Below are 18,810 nucleotides of genomic sequence, written 5' to 3' on the forward strand. Positions count from 1 at the left end.
CTGTTTTTAATTTTCTGTCTGACCTGCAGACGGATCACCCTGGCTAGCCCCCGACAACTTTTTAAAGCGTCCAATATGATGCAGCGTTGGCAGCGGAGAGAAATTTCCAACTTTGAATACCTCATGTTCCTCAATACAGTAGCTGGTAAAGAAATACTGAAGCTTTTATTTAAAATATTGTTCTTCATCAATGATGTATTGTAAGTCTGTGGAATGAGATATAAGGATTTTTATAAACCTGCACACTAGCAACTACGAAGCAAAAAATAGGTTATTCACTTTGGTAGGAATAAGAAAATAGAATATTTTTAAATGGTGAGTAACTATTAAATGGTGTTCAGAGAGATGTAGGTGTCCTAGTACACGAAACTCAGAGTTAGCACGCAGGTACAGCAAGCAATTAGGAAGGCAATTGCATGTTGGCCTTTATTGCAAGGGGGCTGGAGTACAAGAGTATGGGAGTCTTACTACAATTGTACAGGGCTTTGGTGAGACCACACTTGCAGTACTGTGCACAGTTCTGGTCATCTTATCTCAGGAAGGATATACGTGTTGAACCTCCCTTATCCGGAACCCTCGGCACCTGGCCTGTTCGAGATAAGGGATTTTTCCAGACCGAGGGGTGGTCAGCTAAATTGGATGGTACAGGTACTGAGCAAGGGGATGTCAGGCCTGGCTGGCGTGGGGCTGGGTGTGTGGCAGAGAGATCATTGGGGGTGGGGGGGGGAGGGCAGTGGATCGCGGGGTCAGGCAAATGATTGAGGGAGTCGGCAACAAGGAAGGACTTCAATTTGTTCATGTCGGAGTTCTGCGCATGTGCCACCCAGTAGCCGGAAATGGTTCTGGACGAGGGGTGGTTCTGGATAAGGGAGTTCTGGATAAGGGAGGTTCAACTGTACTTGTGTTAGTGGCAGTGTAACGAAGGTTTGCTAACTTGATTCCTGGGATGAGAGAGCTGTCTTATGAGGAATGATTGAGTACATTGGGCCTCTATACTCGGGAGTTTAGAAGAATGAGAGGTGATTGGCAGGATCGATGCTGAGACATTGTTTCCCCTGGCTGGAGAGCTTGGAATTCGGGGGCATAGTTTCAGGATAAGGGGTCAGCCATTTAAGACTGAGATGAGGAGGAATTTCTTCCCTCAGAGGGTTGTGAATCTTTGGAATTCTCTACCCCAAAGGACTGCAGATGCTGATTCGTTGAGTATATTCAAGACTGAGATCGATAGATTTTTGAACTCTCGAGGAATCAAGCGGTATGAGGAATGGGCGTGAATGTGGAGTTGTAGTCAAAGATCAGCCATGATCTTATTGAATGGCGGAGCAGGCTCGAATGACCATATGGTCTACTCCCGCTCCTACATCTTATTTTTTTATAATATCATGATATGAAAGCTGCTGCAAACTTGAGTTTGAAATGTTTTGAGGCTGATATTCAGATTAGCTCTCAAAGCAGACTCTGCATGTCTGCTGGAAAACATGAAACTGGAGGAAAATGGATTAAAAATTATCTTTAAGGAATATATAAAAAATCTGAGTTTCCACTGTCCTTTAAGTGGAAATAGTAGCTTTATCTTTTCAAGTGTATGTCTAAATCATGAGACTTCACAAATTCCAGTTAAATGGAAGTGAGAATTTAGTTTTACTTTATCCTCTTTCACCATATGCAAACTGTCAGTGTAGCAAAATTAAAATGAGAAACAGAAGTAGGTACAGGATTGATTGGAAAGCTCTCTGCCATCCCAAGGCTAATACACCTCAATTATCTGTTCCCCAAAATATCTATCTAATTATCACATAGGTTCTCACACTAGCTACCTCTACGTCCTCACTGTGTAGTCCATTCATCACATTCACCACTCTCTGCAAACATTGTTAAATCTTAACTGTCTATGTATCTGTCCTACTTCTAGAGTTTGTGGTAATCTCGAATATGTTGCTAGGCTTCAATTTATCTATTCCTTTAAGCATCTTGAATATTCTGTAGAGTAAACAATCCCATAGCTCAGATGCCTTAAGGTAGGTATCAGTTTGATTGCACTGCCACTATGCCTCGGTATTCTTGCTATAATACTGTGAGCAAAATTGTACACAATTGTCCAGTTATGGTCATATCAGGACCTTGTATTCATTGTCACTGCCTGGAATTTATGCTCTATTCCATTATTTATTTGCTGCCAGATCTGGTCAGCTTACTTTATTGCCTCAGAATTATTATTTGTTTTGTAACAAATTTTGCCTGAACTATTTAACCTGTAACTTTGTTTCGATGGTCAAAATATAATTTAATTATCGGAACAAAGTTACAGGTTAAATATTTTATACGTTCACTTCTAAGTTGTTTTAAATTTAGAAAAGCTTACCAGCAACTTAAATTTAGAAAAGCCTATCAGCAACTTATCAGTGTACAAATTAAAGCATTCAGTTCTTAACTCTTAAGTTCAGCATGACGTCTCATTGGAAACAAGTGCTCCAATATACTGACTAGTACAGAGGATAAGCTTTGTCAGCTTTTGACCATGCTCCTGCAGGAGAAAAATAAATGGATAGGAGTTGATACTCTATCTGTTTCATCCCATTAGAGTGCACCTCTTTTCAGCTGATTCATATAACACTATTGCCTTGACTACTCTTCAGATCTTATTAAATATTAAAATACACTTGAACCTTGAGTGTTTATATGCTGTTCTGGATGAGGATCTTGCTTAGAAATGAGAAGCTTTAAGCAAAAATGGGGAAAATAGATTGATTTTAGTTAAACCTTAGGATTGAAATTCCTGTGTTTGCTAATTTTAGCCTATTAATGGATGTGATTTAAAAAATGATATTCATTTAATATTATTTCCATGCATTTTGTTTTGTAAAGTTAACAGAAATTTGAACCACCTTGTGTCCCATCCTAAATTAACATCTGAATGTTCACTTTAGCAAGTTCTTATGCAATTTAGCTGTTTTCCAGGTTAGTTTCAAGCTGTAAATCATTTTATTTGTGAAAAAAAACATTTAATGTAGTTTGATGTAAAAACAACTGTATACTGGGCCTCAGTGTCCTTGGATTAGGGGGAGAAAAATCATAGGAACAGGGGTAGGCCATTTAACTCTTCAAGCCATTCAATTAGGAGGGGGAGGGTGAACAGCCAGTTGTCGTGGTACATATCGGTACCAACGATATAGGTAGAAAACGGGATAAGGTCCTACAAGCTGAATTTAGGGAGCTAGGAGTTAAATTAAAAAGCAGGACCTCAAAGGTAGTAATCTCAGGATTGCTGCCAGTGCCACGTGCTAGTCAAAGTAGGAATTGCAAGATAGCACAGATGAATACGTGGTTTGAGGAATGGTGCAAGAGAGAGGGATTCAAATTCCTGGGACATTGGAACCGGTTCTGGGAGAGGTGGGACCAGTACAAACCGGACGCTCTGCACCTGGGCAAGACCGGAACCGGTGTCCTAGGCGGAGTGTTTGCTAGTGCTGTTGGGGAGGGTTTAAACTAAAAGGGCAGGGGGATGGGAATCTATGCAGGGAGGCAGAGGGAAGTAAAAAGGGGGAAGAAGCAAAAGGTAGGAAGGAGAAAAGCAAGAGTGGAGGGCAGAGAAATCAAGGGCAAAAATCAAAAAGGGCCACATTATAACATAATTCTAAAAGGACAAAGAGTGTTAAAAAAACAAGCCTGAAAGCTCTGAGTCTCAATGCGAGGAGCATTCGTAATAAGGTGGATGAATTGACTGCGCAGATAGCTGTTAATGGATATGATGTAATTGGGATTACGGAGACATGGCTCCAAGGTAACCAAGGCTGGGAACTCAACATCCAGGGGTATTCAATATTCAGGAAGGACAGACAGGAAGGAAAAGGAGGTGGGGTAGCGTTACTGGTTAAAGAGGTGATTAACGCAATAGTAAGGAAGGACATTAGCGTGGATGATGTGGAATCTATATGGGTAGAGCTGCGAAACACCAAAAGCAGAAAACATTAGTGGGAGTTGTATATAGACCACCAAACAGTAGTAGGGAGGTTGGGGATGGCATCAAACAGGAAATTAGGGATATGTGCAATAAGGGTACAGCAATTATCATGGGTGACTTTAATCTGCATATGGATTGGGCTAACCAAACTGGTAGCAATACTGTGGAGGAGGATTTCCTGGAGTGTATTAGGGATGGTTTCCCAGACCAATGTGTCGAGGAACCAACTAGTGAGCAGGCCATCCTAGACTGGGTCTTGTGTAACGAGAGAGGATTAATTAGCAATCTGGTCGTGCGGGGCCCTTGGGGAAGAGTATGGTAGAATTCTTCATTAAGACGGAGAGTGACACAGTTAATTCAGAGACTAGGGTCCTGAACTTAAAGAAAGGAAACTTCGACGGTATGAGACGTGAATTGGCTAGGATAGACTGGAGAATGATACTTAAAGGCACGGCAGTGGTTAGGCAGTGGCAGACATTTAAATATCACATGGATGAACTATAACAATTGTATATCCCTGTGTGGCGTAAGAATAAAAAAGGGAAGGTGGCTCAACCATGGCTAACAAGGGAAATTAGGGAAAGTGTTAAATCCAAGGAAGAGGCATATAAATTGGCCAGAAAAAGCAGCAAACCTGAGGACTGGGAGAAATTTAAAATTCAGCAGAGGAGGACTAAGAGTTTAATTAGGAGGGGGGAAATAGAGTACGAGAGTAAGCTTGCAGGGAACATAAAAACTGACTGCAAAAGCTTCTACAGATATGTGGAGAGAAAAAGATTAGTGAAGACTAATGTAGGTCCCTTGCAGTCAGAATCAGGAGAATTCATAATGGGGAACAAGGAAATGGCAGACCAATTGAACAAATACTTTGGTTCTGTCTTCACTAAGGAAGACACGAAAACCTAACGAAAATACTAGGGGATCGAGGGTCTAGCGAGAAGGGGAACTGAAGGAAATCCTTATTAGTCAGGAAATGATGTAGAGGAAATTGAAGGGACTGAAGGCCAATAAATCCCCAGGGCCTGATAGTCTGCATCCCAGAGTACTTAAGGAAATGGCCCTAGAAATAGTAGATGCATTGGTGGTCATTTTCCAACATTCCATGGACTCTGGTTCAGTTCCTATGGATTGGAGGGTAGCTAGTGTAACCACACTTTTTAAAAAAGAAGGGAAGAGAGAAAACAGGGTATTATAGAACGGTTAGCCTGACATCGGTGGTGGTGAAAATGCTGGATTCAGTTATTAGAGATGTAATAGCAGCACATTTGGAAAGCAGTGATAGGATCGGTCCAAGTCAGCATGGATTTATGAAAAGGAAATCATGCTTGACAAATCTTCTAGAGTTTTTTGAAGATGTAACAAGTAGAGTGGATAAGGGAGAACCAGTGGATGTGGTGTATTTGGACTTTCAAAAGGCTTTTGTCAAGGTCCCACACAAGAGATTAGTGTACAAAATTAAGGCACATGGCATTGGGGGTAATGTAATGGATAGAGAACTGGTTGGCACACAGGAAGCAAAGAGTAGGAATAAACGAGTCCTTTTCAGAATGGCAGGCAGTGACTAGTGGGGTGCTGCAGGGTTCGGTGCTGGGACCCCAGCTATCTACAATATACATTAATGATTTAGACATAGAAACATAGAAACATAGAAAATAGGTGCAGGAGTAGGCCATTCGGCCCTTCTAGCCTGCACCGCCATTCAATGAGTTCATGGCTGAACATGCAACTTCAGTACCCCATTCCTGCTTTCTCACCATACCCCTTGATTCCCCTAGTCGTAAGGACTTCATCTAACTCCTTTTTGAATATATTTAGTGAATTGGCCTCAACAACTTTCTGTGGTAGAGAATTCCACAGGTTCACCACTCTCTGGGTGAAGAAATTCCTCCTCATCTCGGTCCTAAATGGCTTCCCCCTTATCCTTAGACTGTGTCCCCTGGTTCTGGACTTCCCCAACATTGGGAACATTCTTCCTGCATCTAACCTGTCTAACCCCGTCAGAATTTTAAACGTTTCTATGAGGTCCCCTCTCATTCTTCTGAACTCCAGTGAATACAAGCCCAGTTGATCCAGTCTTTCTTGATATGTCAGTCCCGCCATCCCGGGAATCAGTCTGGTGAACCTTCGCTGCACTCCCTCAATAGCAAGAATGTCCTTCCTCAGGTTAGGAGACCAAAACTGTACACAATACTCCAGGTGTGGCCTCACCAAGGCCCTGTACAATTGTAGCAGCACCTCCCTGCCCTTGTACTCAAATCCCCTTGCTATGAAGGCCAACATGCCATTTGCTTTCTTAACCGCCTGCTGTACCTGCATGCCAACCTTCAATGACTGATGTACCATGACACCTCCCCTTTTCCTAATCTGTCACCATTCAGATAATAGTCTGTCTCTCTGTTTTTACCACCAAAGTGGATAACCTCACATTTATCCACATTATACTTCATCTGCCATGCATTTGCCCACTCACCTAACCTATCCAAGTCGCTCTGCAGCCTCATAGAATCCTCCTTGCAGCTCACACTGCCACCCAACTTAGTGTCATCCGCAAATTTGGAGATACTACATTTAATCCCCTCGTCTAAATCATTAATGTACAGTGTAAACAGCTGGGGCCCCAGCTCAGAACCTTGCGGTACCCCACTAGTCACTGCCTGCCATTCTGAAAAGTCCCCATTTACTCCTACTCTTTGCTTCCTGTCTGACAACCAGTTCTCAATCCACGTCAGCACACTACCCCCAATCCCATGTGCTTTAACTTTGCACATTAATCTCTTGTGTGGGACCTTGTCGAAAGCCTTCTGAAAGTCCAAATATACCACATCAACTGGTTCTCCCTTGTCCACTCTACTGGAAACATCCTCAAAAAATTCCAGAAGATTTGTCAAGCATGATTTCCCTTTCACAAATCCATGCTGACTTGGACCTATCATATTACCTCTTTCCAAATGCACTGCTATGACATCCTTAATAATTGATTCCATAATTTTACCCACTACCGATGTCAGGCTGACCAGTCTGTAATTCCCTGTTTTTTCTCTCCCTCCTTTTTTAAAAAGTGGGGTTACATTGGCTACCCTCCACTCCATAGGAACTGATCCAGAGTCAATGGAATGTTGGAAAATGACTGTCAATGCATCCACTATTTCCAAGGCCACCTCCTTAAGTACTCTGGGATGCAGTCCATCAGGCCCTGGGGATTTATCGGCCTTCAATCCCATCAATTTCCCCAACACAATTTCCCGACTAATAAGGATTTCCCTCAGTTCCTCCTCCTTACTAGACCCTCCGACCCCTTTTATATCCGGAAGGTTGTTTGTGTCCTCCTCAGTGAATACCGAACCAAAGTACTTGTTCAATTGGTCCGCCATTTCTTTGTTCCCCGTTATGACTTCCCCTGATTCTGACTGCAGGGGACCTACGTTTGTCTTTACTAACCTTTTTCTCTTTACATATCTATAGAAACTTTTGCAATCCGTCTTAATGTTCCCTGCAAGCTTCTTCTCGTACTCCATTTTCCCTGCCCTAATCAAACCCTTTGTCCTCCTCTGCTGAGTTCTAAATTTCTCCCAGTCACCGGGTTCGCTGCTATTTCTGGCCAATTTGTATGCCACTTCCTTGGCTTTAATGCTATCCCTGATTTCCCTTGATAGCCACGGTTGAGCCACCTTCCCTTTTTTATTTTTACGACAGACAGGAATGTACAATTGTTGTAGTTCATCCATGCGGTCTCTAAATGTCTGCCATTGCCCATCCACAGTCAACCCCTTCAGTATCATTCGCCAATCTATCCTAGCCAATTCACGCCTCATACCTTCAAAGTTACCCTTCTTTAAGTTCTGGACCATGGTCTCTGAATTAACTGTTTCATTCTCCATCCTAATGCAGAATTCCACCATATTATGGTCACTCTTCCCCAAAGGGGCCTCGCACAACGAGATTGCTAATTAATCCTCTCTCATTACACAACACCCAGTCTAAGATGGCCTCCTCCCCTAGTTGGTTCCTCGACATATTGGTCTAAAAAACCATCCCTTATGCACTCCAGGAAATCCTCCTCTACCGTATTGCTTCCAGTTTGGTTAACCCAATCTATGTGCATATTAAAGTCACCCATTATAACTGCTGCACCTTTATTGCACGCACCCCTAATTTCCTGTTTGATGCCCTCCCCAACATCACTACAAATGAATTGAATGTAATATCGCCAGGTTTGCACATGACACTAAGCTGGTGGCAGTGTGAGCTGTGAGGAGGATGCTAAGAGGCTGCAGGGGGACTTGGACAGGTTAGGTGAATGGGCAAATGCGTGGCAGATGCAGTATAATGTGGATAAGTGTGAGGTTACCCACTTTGGTGGCAAAAACAGAAAGGCAGATTATTATCTGAATGGTGGCAGATTAGGAAAAGGCGAATTGCAACGAGACATGGGTGTCATGGTACATCAGTCATTGAAGGTAAGCATGCAGGTACAGCAGGCAATAAAGAAAGCAAATGACATGCTGGCCTTCATAGCGAGGGGATTTGAGTATAGGAGCAGGGAGGTCTTACTGCAGTTGTACAGGACCTTGGTGAGACCACACCTTGAATATTGCGTACAGTTTTCGTCTCCTAATCTGAGGAAGGACATTCTTGTTATTTGAGGAGTGCAGCGAAGGTTCACCAGACTGATTCCTGGGATGGCAGGACTGACATATGAAGAAAGACTGGATCGACTAGGCTAAAATTCACTGGAATTTAGAAGAATGAGAGAGGATCTCATAGAAACATATAAAATTCTGACGGGATTGGACAGGTTAGATGCAGGAAGAATGTTCCCGATGTTGGGGAAGTCCAGAACCAGGGATCACAGTTTAAGGATAAAGGGTACGCCATTTAGGACTGAGATGAGGAGAAACTTCTTCACTCAGAATTGTGAACCTGTGGAATTCTCTACCACCGAAAGTTGTTGAGGCCAGTTCGTTAGATATATTCAAAAGGGAGTTAGATGTGGCCCTTACGCCTAAAGGGATCAAGGGTTATGGAGAGGAAGCAGGAATGGGGTACTGACATTGCATGATCAGCCATGATATTGAAAGGTGGTGCAGGCTCGAAGGGCCAAATGGCCTACTCCACCTACTTTCTATGTTTCTACGTCTGATCTGTACCTTAATTCCTTTGTTCCATATCTCTGGCTACCCTTACCTAATAAAAAATCTGTCTATCTCAGAAAATTTCAATTGACAAAGCATCCACTACCTTTTCTGGATGAGAATTCCACTCTTAAATGATCTAGCTCTAATTTTAAGATTATGACCACTTGTTCATTATTTTTCCACCAGAGGAAATAGCTTCTCTGTATCTACTCTATCAAACCCTTTTATAATTTTAAATATCTCAATTAGATCACTTCTCAACTTTCTAAACTCATGGGAATAAAAGCCAAGTTTTTGCAACCTGTCTTCATAATTTAACCTTTTAAGCCCTGGTTTCATTTTGGTAAATCTGCGCTAAGGCCAAATATTCTTAGAGATGCAGTGCCCAGAGCTGAACGTAATATTCTAGTTGGGGTCTGACTAGTGCTACATAAGAACATAATAAATAGGAGCAGGAGTAGGCCATATGGCCCCTCGAGCCTGCTCCACCATTTAATACGATCATGGCTGATCCGATCATGGACTCAGGTCCACTTCCCTGCCCGCTCTCCATAACCCCTTATTCTCTTATCGTTTAAGAAACTGTCTATTTCTGTCTTAAATTTATTCAATAACCCAGCTTCCACAGCTCTCTGAGGCAGCGAATTCCACAGATCCACAACCCTCTGAGAGAAGAAATTTCTCCTCATCTGAGTTTTAAATGGGCGGCCCCTTATTCTAAGATTATGCCCTCTAGTTCTAGTCTCTCCTATCAGTGGAAACATCCTCTCTGCATCCATCTTGTCAAGCCCCCTCATAATCCTATACGTTTCGATAAGATCACCTCTCATTCTTCTGTATAACTGAAGCATAACTTCCTCTCCTTTGTAACCCAACCCTCTTGAGATAAAGACCAACATTCCATTCGCCTTACTGATTACTTTTTGTACCTGTAAAGTGAGTGGATGGGAAAATAAGCTTTTTGGGGATCACCACTTGTCATATTCAGCCAATCAGAGTACATTCTATTTATCCCTAACTGTCTTCGACCTCACAACCAATTATGATCCCACCCTCTAAACCATTGCCACCTTCAGCGTTCTGATCATGGATGAGACCATCTTTATTGACTACCTCACCTCTCTCACCATTCACAAATCCCCTGCCTGCCTATTTCTCTTCGCCTACCCACCCATAACCATCACCTTCTATCCCAAAGAAAAAAATCTCCATTCCCACCTGCCCGAAGGTGACACTCCAGCACACTTCCAAAATTCTCAAGATCTGTCCTCTAGCTCTCTAACCACAGTTGCCAATGTCAACTTACTCGACACTTTTAGTTCTGCTTTTGATGCTGTTAAAGTTACTTATGGTCTACTGCCCATGTCATTCTTCGAATAAAGTTCTCACCTCCATGACCATTGCCAACAATGCTAGTCACTCTCTTTACAGCCGAGCATTCCTTCCAATTTACAAGTCATTCTGGAGACCAAAGACAATCCCAGAGTCCTTATTTCAATGACCAACAGCCTTCTCTGATGCCTGTCACTTAGATTGGAAAATTTCAAATGTAACTCCATTATTTAAGAAAAATGAGAGAGAAACCAGGAAATTATAGACCTGTTAGTCCAGCAGCTGTTGTGGCTAAGTTATTGGAATATATTGGTCAACACCTTCACCGAGGCGTACGAGAGCATGGGCCTTATGCTAAACATCCGTAGGTCCTCTACCAACCTGACCCCACCACACAACACTGCCCCCTGATTATCAAAATCCACGACGAGGCCTTGGACAACATGAAATATTTTCCATAGCTCAGGAGCCCACTGTCAGCAAAAGCAGACATTGACGACGAGGTCCAACAACACCTTCAGTGCGCCAGCACAGCCTTCGGTCGCCTGAGGAAGAGAGTGTTTGAAGACCAGGACCTCAAATCCGGCACCGAGCTTATGGTCTACAGGGCAGTAGTAATACCCGCTTCCTATATGGCTCAGAGATGTGGAAACGCTGGAGAAGTACCACTAGCGCTGCCTCCGCAAGATCCTGCAAATCCATTGGCAGGATAGATGTACCAACATTAGTGTTCTCAGGGCAACATCCCCAGCATCGAAGCATTAACCACACTCCATCAGCTCCGTTGGGCGGGCCACATCGTCCGCATGCCCGACATAAGACTCCCAAAGCAAGTGCTCTATGCGGAGCTTCAACACGGCAAACGATCCCCAGGTGGGCAGAAGAAATGCTTCAAGGACATCCTGAAAGCCTCCTTACTAAAGTGCAACATCCCCACTGACCCCTGGGAATCCCTGGCCCACGACCATCCAAAATGAAAGAAGAGCATCCAGGAGGGCGCTGAGCACCTTGAGTCCCATCGCCAAGAAGAAGCAGAAACTAAGTGTAGACAGCGGAAGGAGTGAGCATCAACCCGGCTCCTCACATAGAAACATAAAAAATAGATGCAGGAGTAGGCCATTCCGCCCTTCGAGCCTGGACCACCATTCAATATGATCATGGCTGATCATGCAACTTAAGTACCCCATTCCTGCTTTCTCTCCATACTCCTTGATCCCTTTAGCCATAAGGGCCACATCTAACTCCCTTTTGAATATATCTAACGAACTGGCCTCAGCAACTTTCTTTATAGAGAATTTCACAGGTTCACAATTCTCTGAGCGAAGAAGTTTCTCCTCATTTCGGTCCTAAATGGCTTACCCTTTATCCTTGGACTGTGACGCCTGGTTCTGGACTTCCCCAACATCGGGAACATTCTTCCTGCATCTAATCTGTCCAATCCTGTCAGAATTTTTTATGTTTCTATGAGATCCCCTCTCATTCTTCTAAATTCCAGTGAATATAAGCCTAGTAGATCCAGTCTTTCTTCATATGTCAGTCCTGCCATCCCAGGAATCAGTCTGGTGAACCTTCGCTGCACTCCCTCAATAGCAAGAATGTCCTTCCTCACATTAGGAGACCAAAACTGTACACAATATTCAAGGCCCTGTACAACTGCAGAAAGACCTCCCTGCTCCTATACTCAAATCCTCTCGCTATGAAGGCCGACATGCCATTTGCCGCCTTCATCGCCTGCTGCACCTGCATGCCAACTTTCAATGACTGATGTACCATGACACCCAGGTCTCGTTGCACCTTCCCTTTTCCTAATCTGTCACCATTCAGATAATATTTTGCCTTCCTGTTTTTGCCACCGAAGTGGATAACATATTTATCTAGATTATACTGCATCTGCCATGCATTTGCCCACTCACCTAACCTGTCCAAGTCCCCCTGCATCCTCCTCACAGCTCTCACTGCCACCCAGCTTAGTGTCATCTGCAAACTTGGAGATATTACATTGAATTCTTTTGTCTAAGTCATTAATGTATATTGTAAATAGCTGGGGTCCCAGCATTGAACCTTGCGGTACCGCACTAGTCACTGCCTGCCATTCTGAAAAGGACCCGTTTATTCCTACTCTTTGCTTCCTGTCTGCCAACCAGTTCTCTATCCACATCAATATATTACCCCCAATACCATGTGCTTTAATTTTGCACACGAATCTCTTGTGTGGGACCTTGTCAAAAGCCTGTTGAAAGACCAAGTACACCACATCCACTGGTTCTCCCTTGTCCACTCTACTAGTTACATCCTCAAAAAATTCTAGAAGATTTGTCAAGCATGATTTCCCTTTCATAAATCCATGCTGACTTGGACCGATCCTTTCCAAATGCGCTGCTATTACATCTTTAATAATTGATTCCAACAATTAACCACCCACCCTTTCCTTCAACCACTGTTTGCCCCACCTGTGACAGAGACTGTAGGTCCTGTATTGGACTCCTCAGTCATCTGAGAACTAACTTTGAGTGGAAACAAGTCATTCTCAACTCCATGGGATTGCCTATGATGATGATGATTGGAATATATACTTAAGGACAGAGTGACAAAGCACTTAGATACATTTGAGCTGATTAGAGAGAGCCTACATGGATTTGTAAAGGGTAGGTCATGTCTAATGAACCTAATTGAATTTTTTGAGCAAGCAGCTAAAGTAGTAGGCAGGGGAATGTCAATGGATGTAGTTTATATGAACTTCCAGAAGGCATCCGATAAGGTTCCACATACGAGACAGTGAGCTAAAATTAAAGCTCATGGAATTGAAGCCAAATTATTGACCTGGTTAGGAGATTGGTTAAGCGGTAGACAAAGAGTAGGGTTAATGGGTACTTGAATCGGAAGGAAGTGACTAGTAGTTTCATACAAGGATCTGTGCTGGGGCCAAGTATTCATTATATTTATTAATGATTTGGATAACAATAGAGAGCCATATATCCAAGTATGCTGATCACACAAAGATTGGTGGCATAGTGAGTATTGTAGACGGGAGCATAAAATTACAAAGAGACATTGATAGATTGAGTGCATGCGAACTGTGGCAGATGGATTTCAACACGGGTACGCGTGAGGTCATCCATTTTGTACCAAGAAAAGATGTATCCGAGTATTATTTAAATAGTGAACAACTAGGAACAGTGGAGGTCCAAAGAGATTTAGGGGTCCATGTACACACATTGGAAGGAGTACAGCGCAGATTCGCCAGCATGTTACCAGGGCTCCAAGGGTTAGATTATGAGGAGAGATTACATAAACTAGGTTTGTACTCCCTGAAATATAGAAAGTTAAGGGATTATTTGATTAGGTTTCAAGGATTTTTAAAGGAATTGCTAGGGTAGATAGAGAGAAACTTTTTCCGCTGCTGGAGGAGTCTAGGACAAAGGGACATTATCTTAAAATCAGTGCCAGGGCATTCAGGAGAGAAGTTAGGAAACACTTCTTCACGCAAAAGATAGTAGAAGCATGGAAAACTCTCCCACAAAAAACAATAGACTTTCACGAGCCAAGGGTATTAAGGGATATGGAGCCAGGGTGAGTGGATGACGTTAAGATACAGATCAGCCATGGTCTCCTTGAACAGGCTTGAGAGGCTGAATAGCCTACTCCTGTTCCTATGTTCCTATCCTCACTTCCAGTATCATGTGTGAGAAGTTTATGGACTTCTTTGTTTCAAATATTGAGTATCCAAGTAGCTGCCTCAGCTACAACCCACCAACCCAGTTCTAATCCTGTATCATCATCAACAACAACTTGCATTTACAGTGCTTTTAGTATAGAAAACATTGCAAGTTACTCCACAGAGGTGAAATGAGACAAAAATGGATGTTAACATTTTCCCATCTCCCACCAACTCTTCACAGACTCAGCTTTCCTTTGTGATCTACCTTTTGCTCACTTGATCTCCTATCCACTCAACTAGCTTTCCTCAGCCAATGTTCACTGACATCATAAATAAATCTCTCTTCATAGGTATATTACCCTGCACCCTATACCTATCAAAACCACACCTCTCCCATCCTTTCTAACCACTGTTACATATTTAAACATCCCTTTCCTCTTCAAGGTCCTTGAATGCATTGTTGATATTCAACTTCTTGCTTACCTCTCCCAAAACACCCCAAAATTGCCAATGACATCTTGCGTTATTGCAACCACAATGTGTTATTCTTGTCCTCCTTGATCTCTCGATCCTCCTCCGCCATCTATCCTGTTCTGAGGTCCTCCTTGTCACCATCTAGCCAGCACATTTCCAACAATGGTTTCTCCTATCATCCCCAAACGGTCACTTCTGGAGCATCCCAAGATTTCATCCTAGACGTCTGTCTCTTTCCCCTTTACATGTTGTCTGTTTGGGATGCTATCCACAGGCATAAGATAGTTTCCATTTATAGACTGACAACACCCAGCTCTACCTCTGCATTGCCACCCTCACTTCACTAAACACCTCTGTGTTTTCAGACTGCTGCTCTGACATTGTCATGGGGAGCCAGAACTTTTTCCATCTGAATCGTGAGAAAACTCGAGCCATCTTATTTGGTTCCCACCAAAAATTTCATCATCTCATCGTATCTGACTCAATCAGATGGTATGCAACCATTTGTATTCTGTTGAACCCTGACGTGAGCTTCAAACTCCATATCCTTTCCTTTATTGTTTTCACCTCTGCAACATTGGTTGTCTCAAGCCTTATTTCATCCCCACCACTGCTGAAACCCTTATCCATGCTTTTGTTACCTCAAAGCTCAACTTCTCTCCTGCGTTGTTGGCTGTCTACCTCAGTCCACCCTATGCCAACTCCAATTCATTCAAAGCTCAGCCATGTGCACCCTGTCTCACAATAAGTCCTGTTTGCTCATGCTTCCTGTCCCTAAAAATCCTTTTCCTTGTTCATAAATTCCTTCAAGGTTTAGTCCCTCTCTCCTTCCATAACATCCTACAACCATATCTCGCAGTCAGTGCTCTGAATCTAGCATTTTGTACATCTTCTCCTGATGCTCCTTGTTCTTTGGTCCTGTCTTCAGCAGTCTTGTTTTGACTCTCTGTAACTCATGACCTAAATTGCTTTACCTTACTACTTGTCTTTGTGCCTTCTAAAGTTTTTTGTCTAAATATACATTCACCTCTTCTAACTCTTCTATTCTTGCTCATTGTCTGCTTTCTCCCACATGAAGCACCGTGAGATATTTGATTATATCAAAGGTGCTATATAGATGCAAGTTGTTGTAAAAATATTTCCTCTTCAGTTGACTGTGACCATTTTTTCTGTGTTGGCAATCTTAACAGTGAATCTATTTGCCACCATTTGTCAGTAGGTACCAGGGTAGATATGTATTTTAACGTGCATTGTTTAAGTTACATGACATTTGTTTTCATGTATTGAAAGTTAACAATATAGTACCATCTATTTTTTGACTGCCGTGAAACAATACTCCCCAAATTTGTATCTGGCTTGTGAATTGAATGTTAATTTTTTTTCTGTTGAGGTCGGACTTACAGTGACTTGAATCAGTATCCGGTTTTTCCTTGGGTGATAACTAATTATGAATCAGAAGAGTTGGATCTGACACTGCCAAGCAACTTCAGAGATTTGTCCAAGGTATTGTCTCTTAAATCTTATGTCTATACCTATTAATATATTAAAAATCTTGTGACTGTGCATACTTCCTGTCTGCTTCACTTGACTTCCCATTTTCATAGATTTGTCACAGCTTTTATGTTAATTTTTCCTTATACTGTCCCATCTCCATGTACACAATGGAAAATGCCTATGTAAACTTGTCGTGCTGATTGTGTAATTTAGTGTGACTCTATAGATGCTTTTGTTGTTAGCTCAGCCGTCACCTTTTTTAAGCCTAGTTTCAACATGGTAAGTAGTTAAGAGCCTGTTCAAGCTCTCGCTTTTGTATATTTATAATGTCTATTTCTTAAATACTCTTGTTTAATTTAAAAATTGCTGGAGTTCCATGTGAACCCTATTCCACATTGGCCTTAGTTCCCCAATATTGATTGGGACAAATATAGTGTGAAGGGTATAGAGGGTGCAGAATTCTTAAAATGCACTCGAGAACTTTTTTAGTCAGTATGTAACAAGCCCAACACGAGAGGGGGCAGTTTTTGGATTTAGTTTTGGAGAATGAAGTTGGGCAGGTTGAAGGGGTATTAATGGGAGAGCACTTGGTTGCCAGTGACCATAATTCAGTCAGATTCAAGTTAGTTATGGATATGGATAAGGACAAGGATAGGCCTGGAATAAAAGTCCCAAAATTGGGGAAAAGCTAACTTTGCTAAGTTTTGAGGAGTGATTTGGCCACAGTGGACTGGAAACAGCTACTTTTGGGTAAATCAGTGTTGGAACAGTGGGAGGCATTCAAGGAGGAGATCCGGAAGGCTCAGGCCAAACATGTGCCCTTAAAGAAAAAGGGTGGAAATAACAATTCTAGAGCCCCCTGGATGTCTAGGGGCTTACAGGGGAGGATAAAGAAAAAAAGGGAAGCTTATGTCATATACTGATGGCTAAATACTATAGAATCTTTGGAGGAATATAGAAAGTTAAGAGGCAAAATTAAAAAGGATATTAGGAATGCTAAGAGAGAGCATGAAAAATTCTTGGCTAGTAAAATTAAGGGAAACCCAAAGATGTTCTATAAATATATTAAGAGCAAGAGGGTAACGAAAGAAAGGGTAGGGCCTATTAGAGACCATGAGGGTAGTAATCTTTGTGTGGAGGCGGAAGATGTTGGTATGGGTCTTAATGAATACTTTGCGTCTATTTTCACAAAGGAAAGGGGCAATGCAGAAACTGCTATCGAGGAGGAGTGTGAAATTCTGGATGAAATAAACATAGTGAGACAGGAGGTAATAAGGGGTTTAGCTGCTTTGAAAGTAGATAATTCCCGGTTGAAATGCATCCCAGGCATTTGAGCGAAGTAAAAGAGGAAATAGCAGAGGCCTTGACCATCATTTTCCAATCCTCTTTAGATTTGGGCATGGTGCCGGAGAACTGGAAGACTGCTAATGTGGTACCCTTGTTTAAGAAGGGAGAAAGGGATAGGCCGAGTAATTACAGGCCTGTTAGCCTAACCTCAGTGGTGGGAAAATTATTGGAAAAATTCCTGAAAGACAGGATAAATTTACATTTCGAAAGGCAAGGATTAATTCGGGACAGTCAGCACGGATTTGTTAAGGGAAGATCGTGTTTCACTAACCTGATTGAATTTTTTGAGGAGGTCACCAAGAGGGTCGATGAGTGTAGTCTATATGGACTTTAGCAAACCTTTTAATAAGGTCCCACATGGTAGACTGGTCACGAAGGTTAAAGCCCATGGGATCCAAAATGGGCTTAGAGGTAGGAAACAAAGGGTAATGGTTGATGGATGTTTTTGTGACTGGAAGGTTGTTTTCAATGGGGTTCTGCAGGGCTCAGTACTGGGTCTCTTGCTTTTTGTGGTATATATCAATGATTTAGATTTGAATATAGGGAGTATGATTAAGAAGTTTGCAGATTACACTAAAATTGGCTGTGTGGTTGATAATGAAGAGGAAAGTCATGGACTGCAGGAGGATATCAATCTACTGGTCAGGTGGACAGAACAGTGGCAAATGGAATTTAATTCTGAGAAGTGTGAGGTAATGCACTTTGGGAGGGCTAATAAGGAAGGGGTATACACATTAAGCGGCAGGCCACTTAATAGTGTAGATGAACAAAGGGACCTTGGAGTGCTTGTCCACAGATCCCTGAAAGTAGCAGGCCAAGTGGATAAGATGGTTAAGAAGGCATATGGAATGCTAACCTTTATTGGCCAAGGCAGAGAATACAAGAGCAGGTTGTAAATTGTATAATACTCTGGTTAGGCCACAGCTGGAGTACTGCGTGCAGTTCTGGTCGCCGTATTATGGGAAGAATGTGATTGCACTAGAGAGGGTGCTGAGGAGATTTACTAGGATGCTGCCTGGAATGGAGAATCTTAGATATGAGGATAGATTGGCTAGGCTGGGTTTGTTCTCATGGGAACAGAGGAGGTTGCGAAGAGACCTCATTGAGGTGTACAACATTTTGAAGGGCCTGGATATAGTGGATAGCAAGGGCCTATTTCCATTGGTGGAGAGGTCAATTATGAGGGGCATAGTTTTAAAGTGGTCGGTGGAAGGGTCAGAGGGGATTTGAGGGGGGGCTTCTTCATGCAGAAGTTTGTGAATGCAAAATACGGGCCACCATTTTTACTTTGTGAGTCACTAAATCTATCGTTTCAGTAAATTTGTTATAATATGGCAGTGGGCAAACTGTTGTCACATTTAGGCTACTGCACTGAACATGGGCCACATTCCTGCTCCTGGAATACCTGA

The 18,810-nt window shown here is 42.5% G+C and overlaps 1 protein-coding gene across 3 annotated transcripts in view; it reads left to right on the forward strand.

Moving 5' to 3' along the window:
- Nucleotides 1-18,810, forward strand: part of lrba (LPS-responsive vesicle trafficking, beach and anchor containing) — a 1,157,354-nt gene that overhangs the window by 816,539 nt on the left and 322,005 nt on the right. For all 3 annotated transcript variants that reach the window (XM_070871469.1, XM_070871472.1, XM_070871473.1), the window contains exons 42-43: nucleotides 30-145; nucleotides 15,951-16,063. In XM_070871469.1, the coding sequence (XP_070727570.1) occupies nucleotides 30-145; nucleotides 15,951-16,063 (229 nt within the window). The remainder of the gene's footprint in view (nucleotides 1-29; nucleotides 146-15,950; nucleotides 16,064-18,810) is intronic.

The sequence above is a fragment of the Pristiophorus japonicus genome, chromosome 2 (genome assembly GCF_044704955.1).
Source record: "Pristiophorus japonicus isolate sPriJap1 chromosome 2, sPriJap1.hap1, whole genome shotgun sequence".
NCBI lineage: Eukaryota > Metazoa > Chordata > Chondrichthyes > Pristiophoridae > Pristiophorus > Pristiophorus japonicus.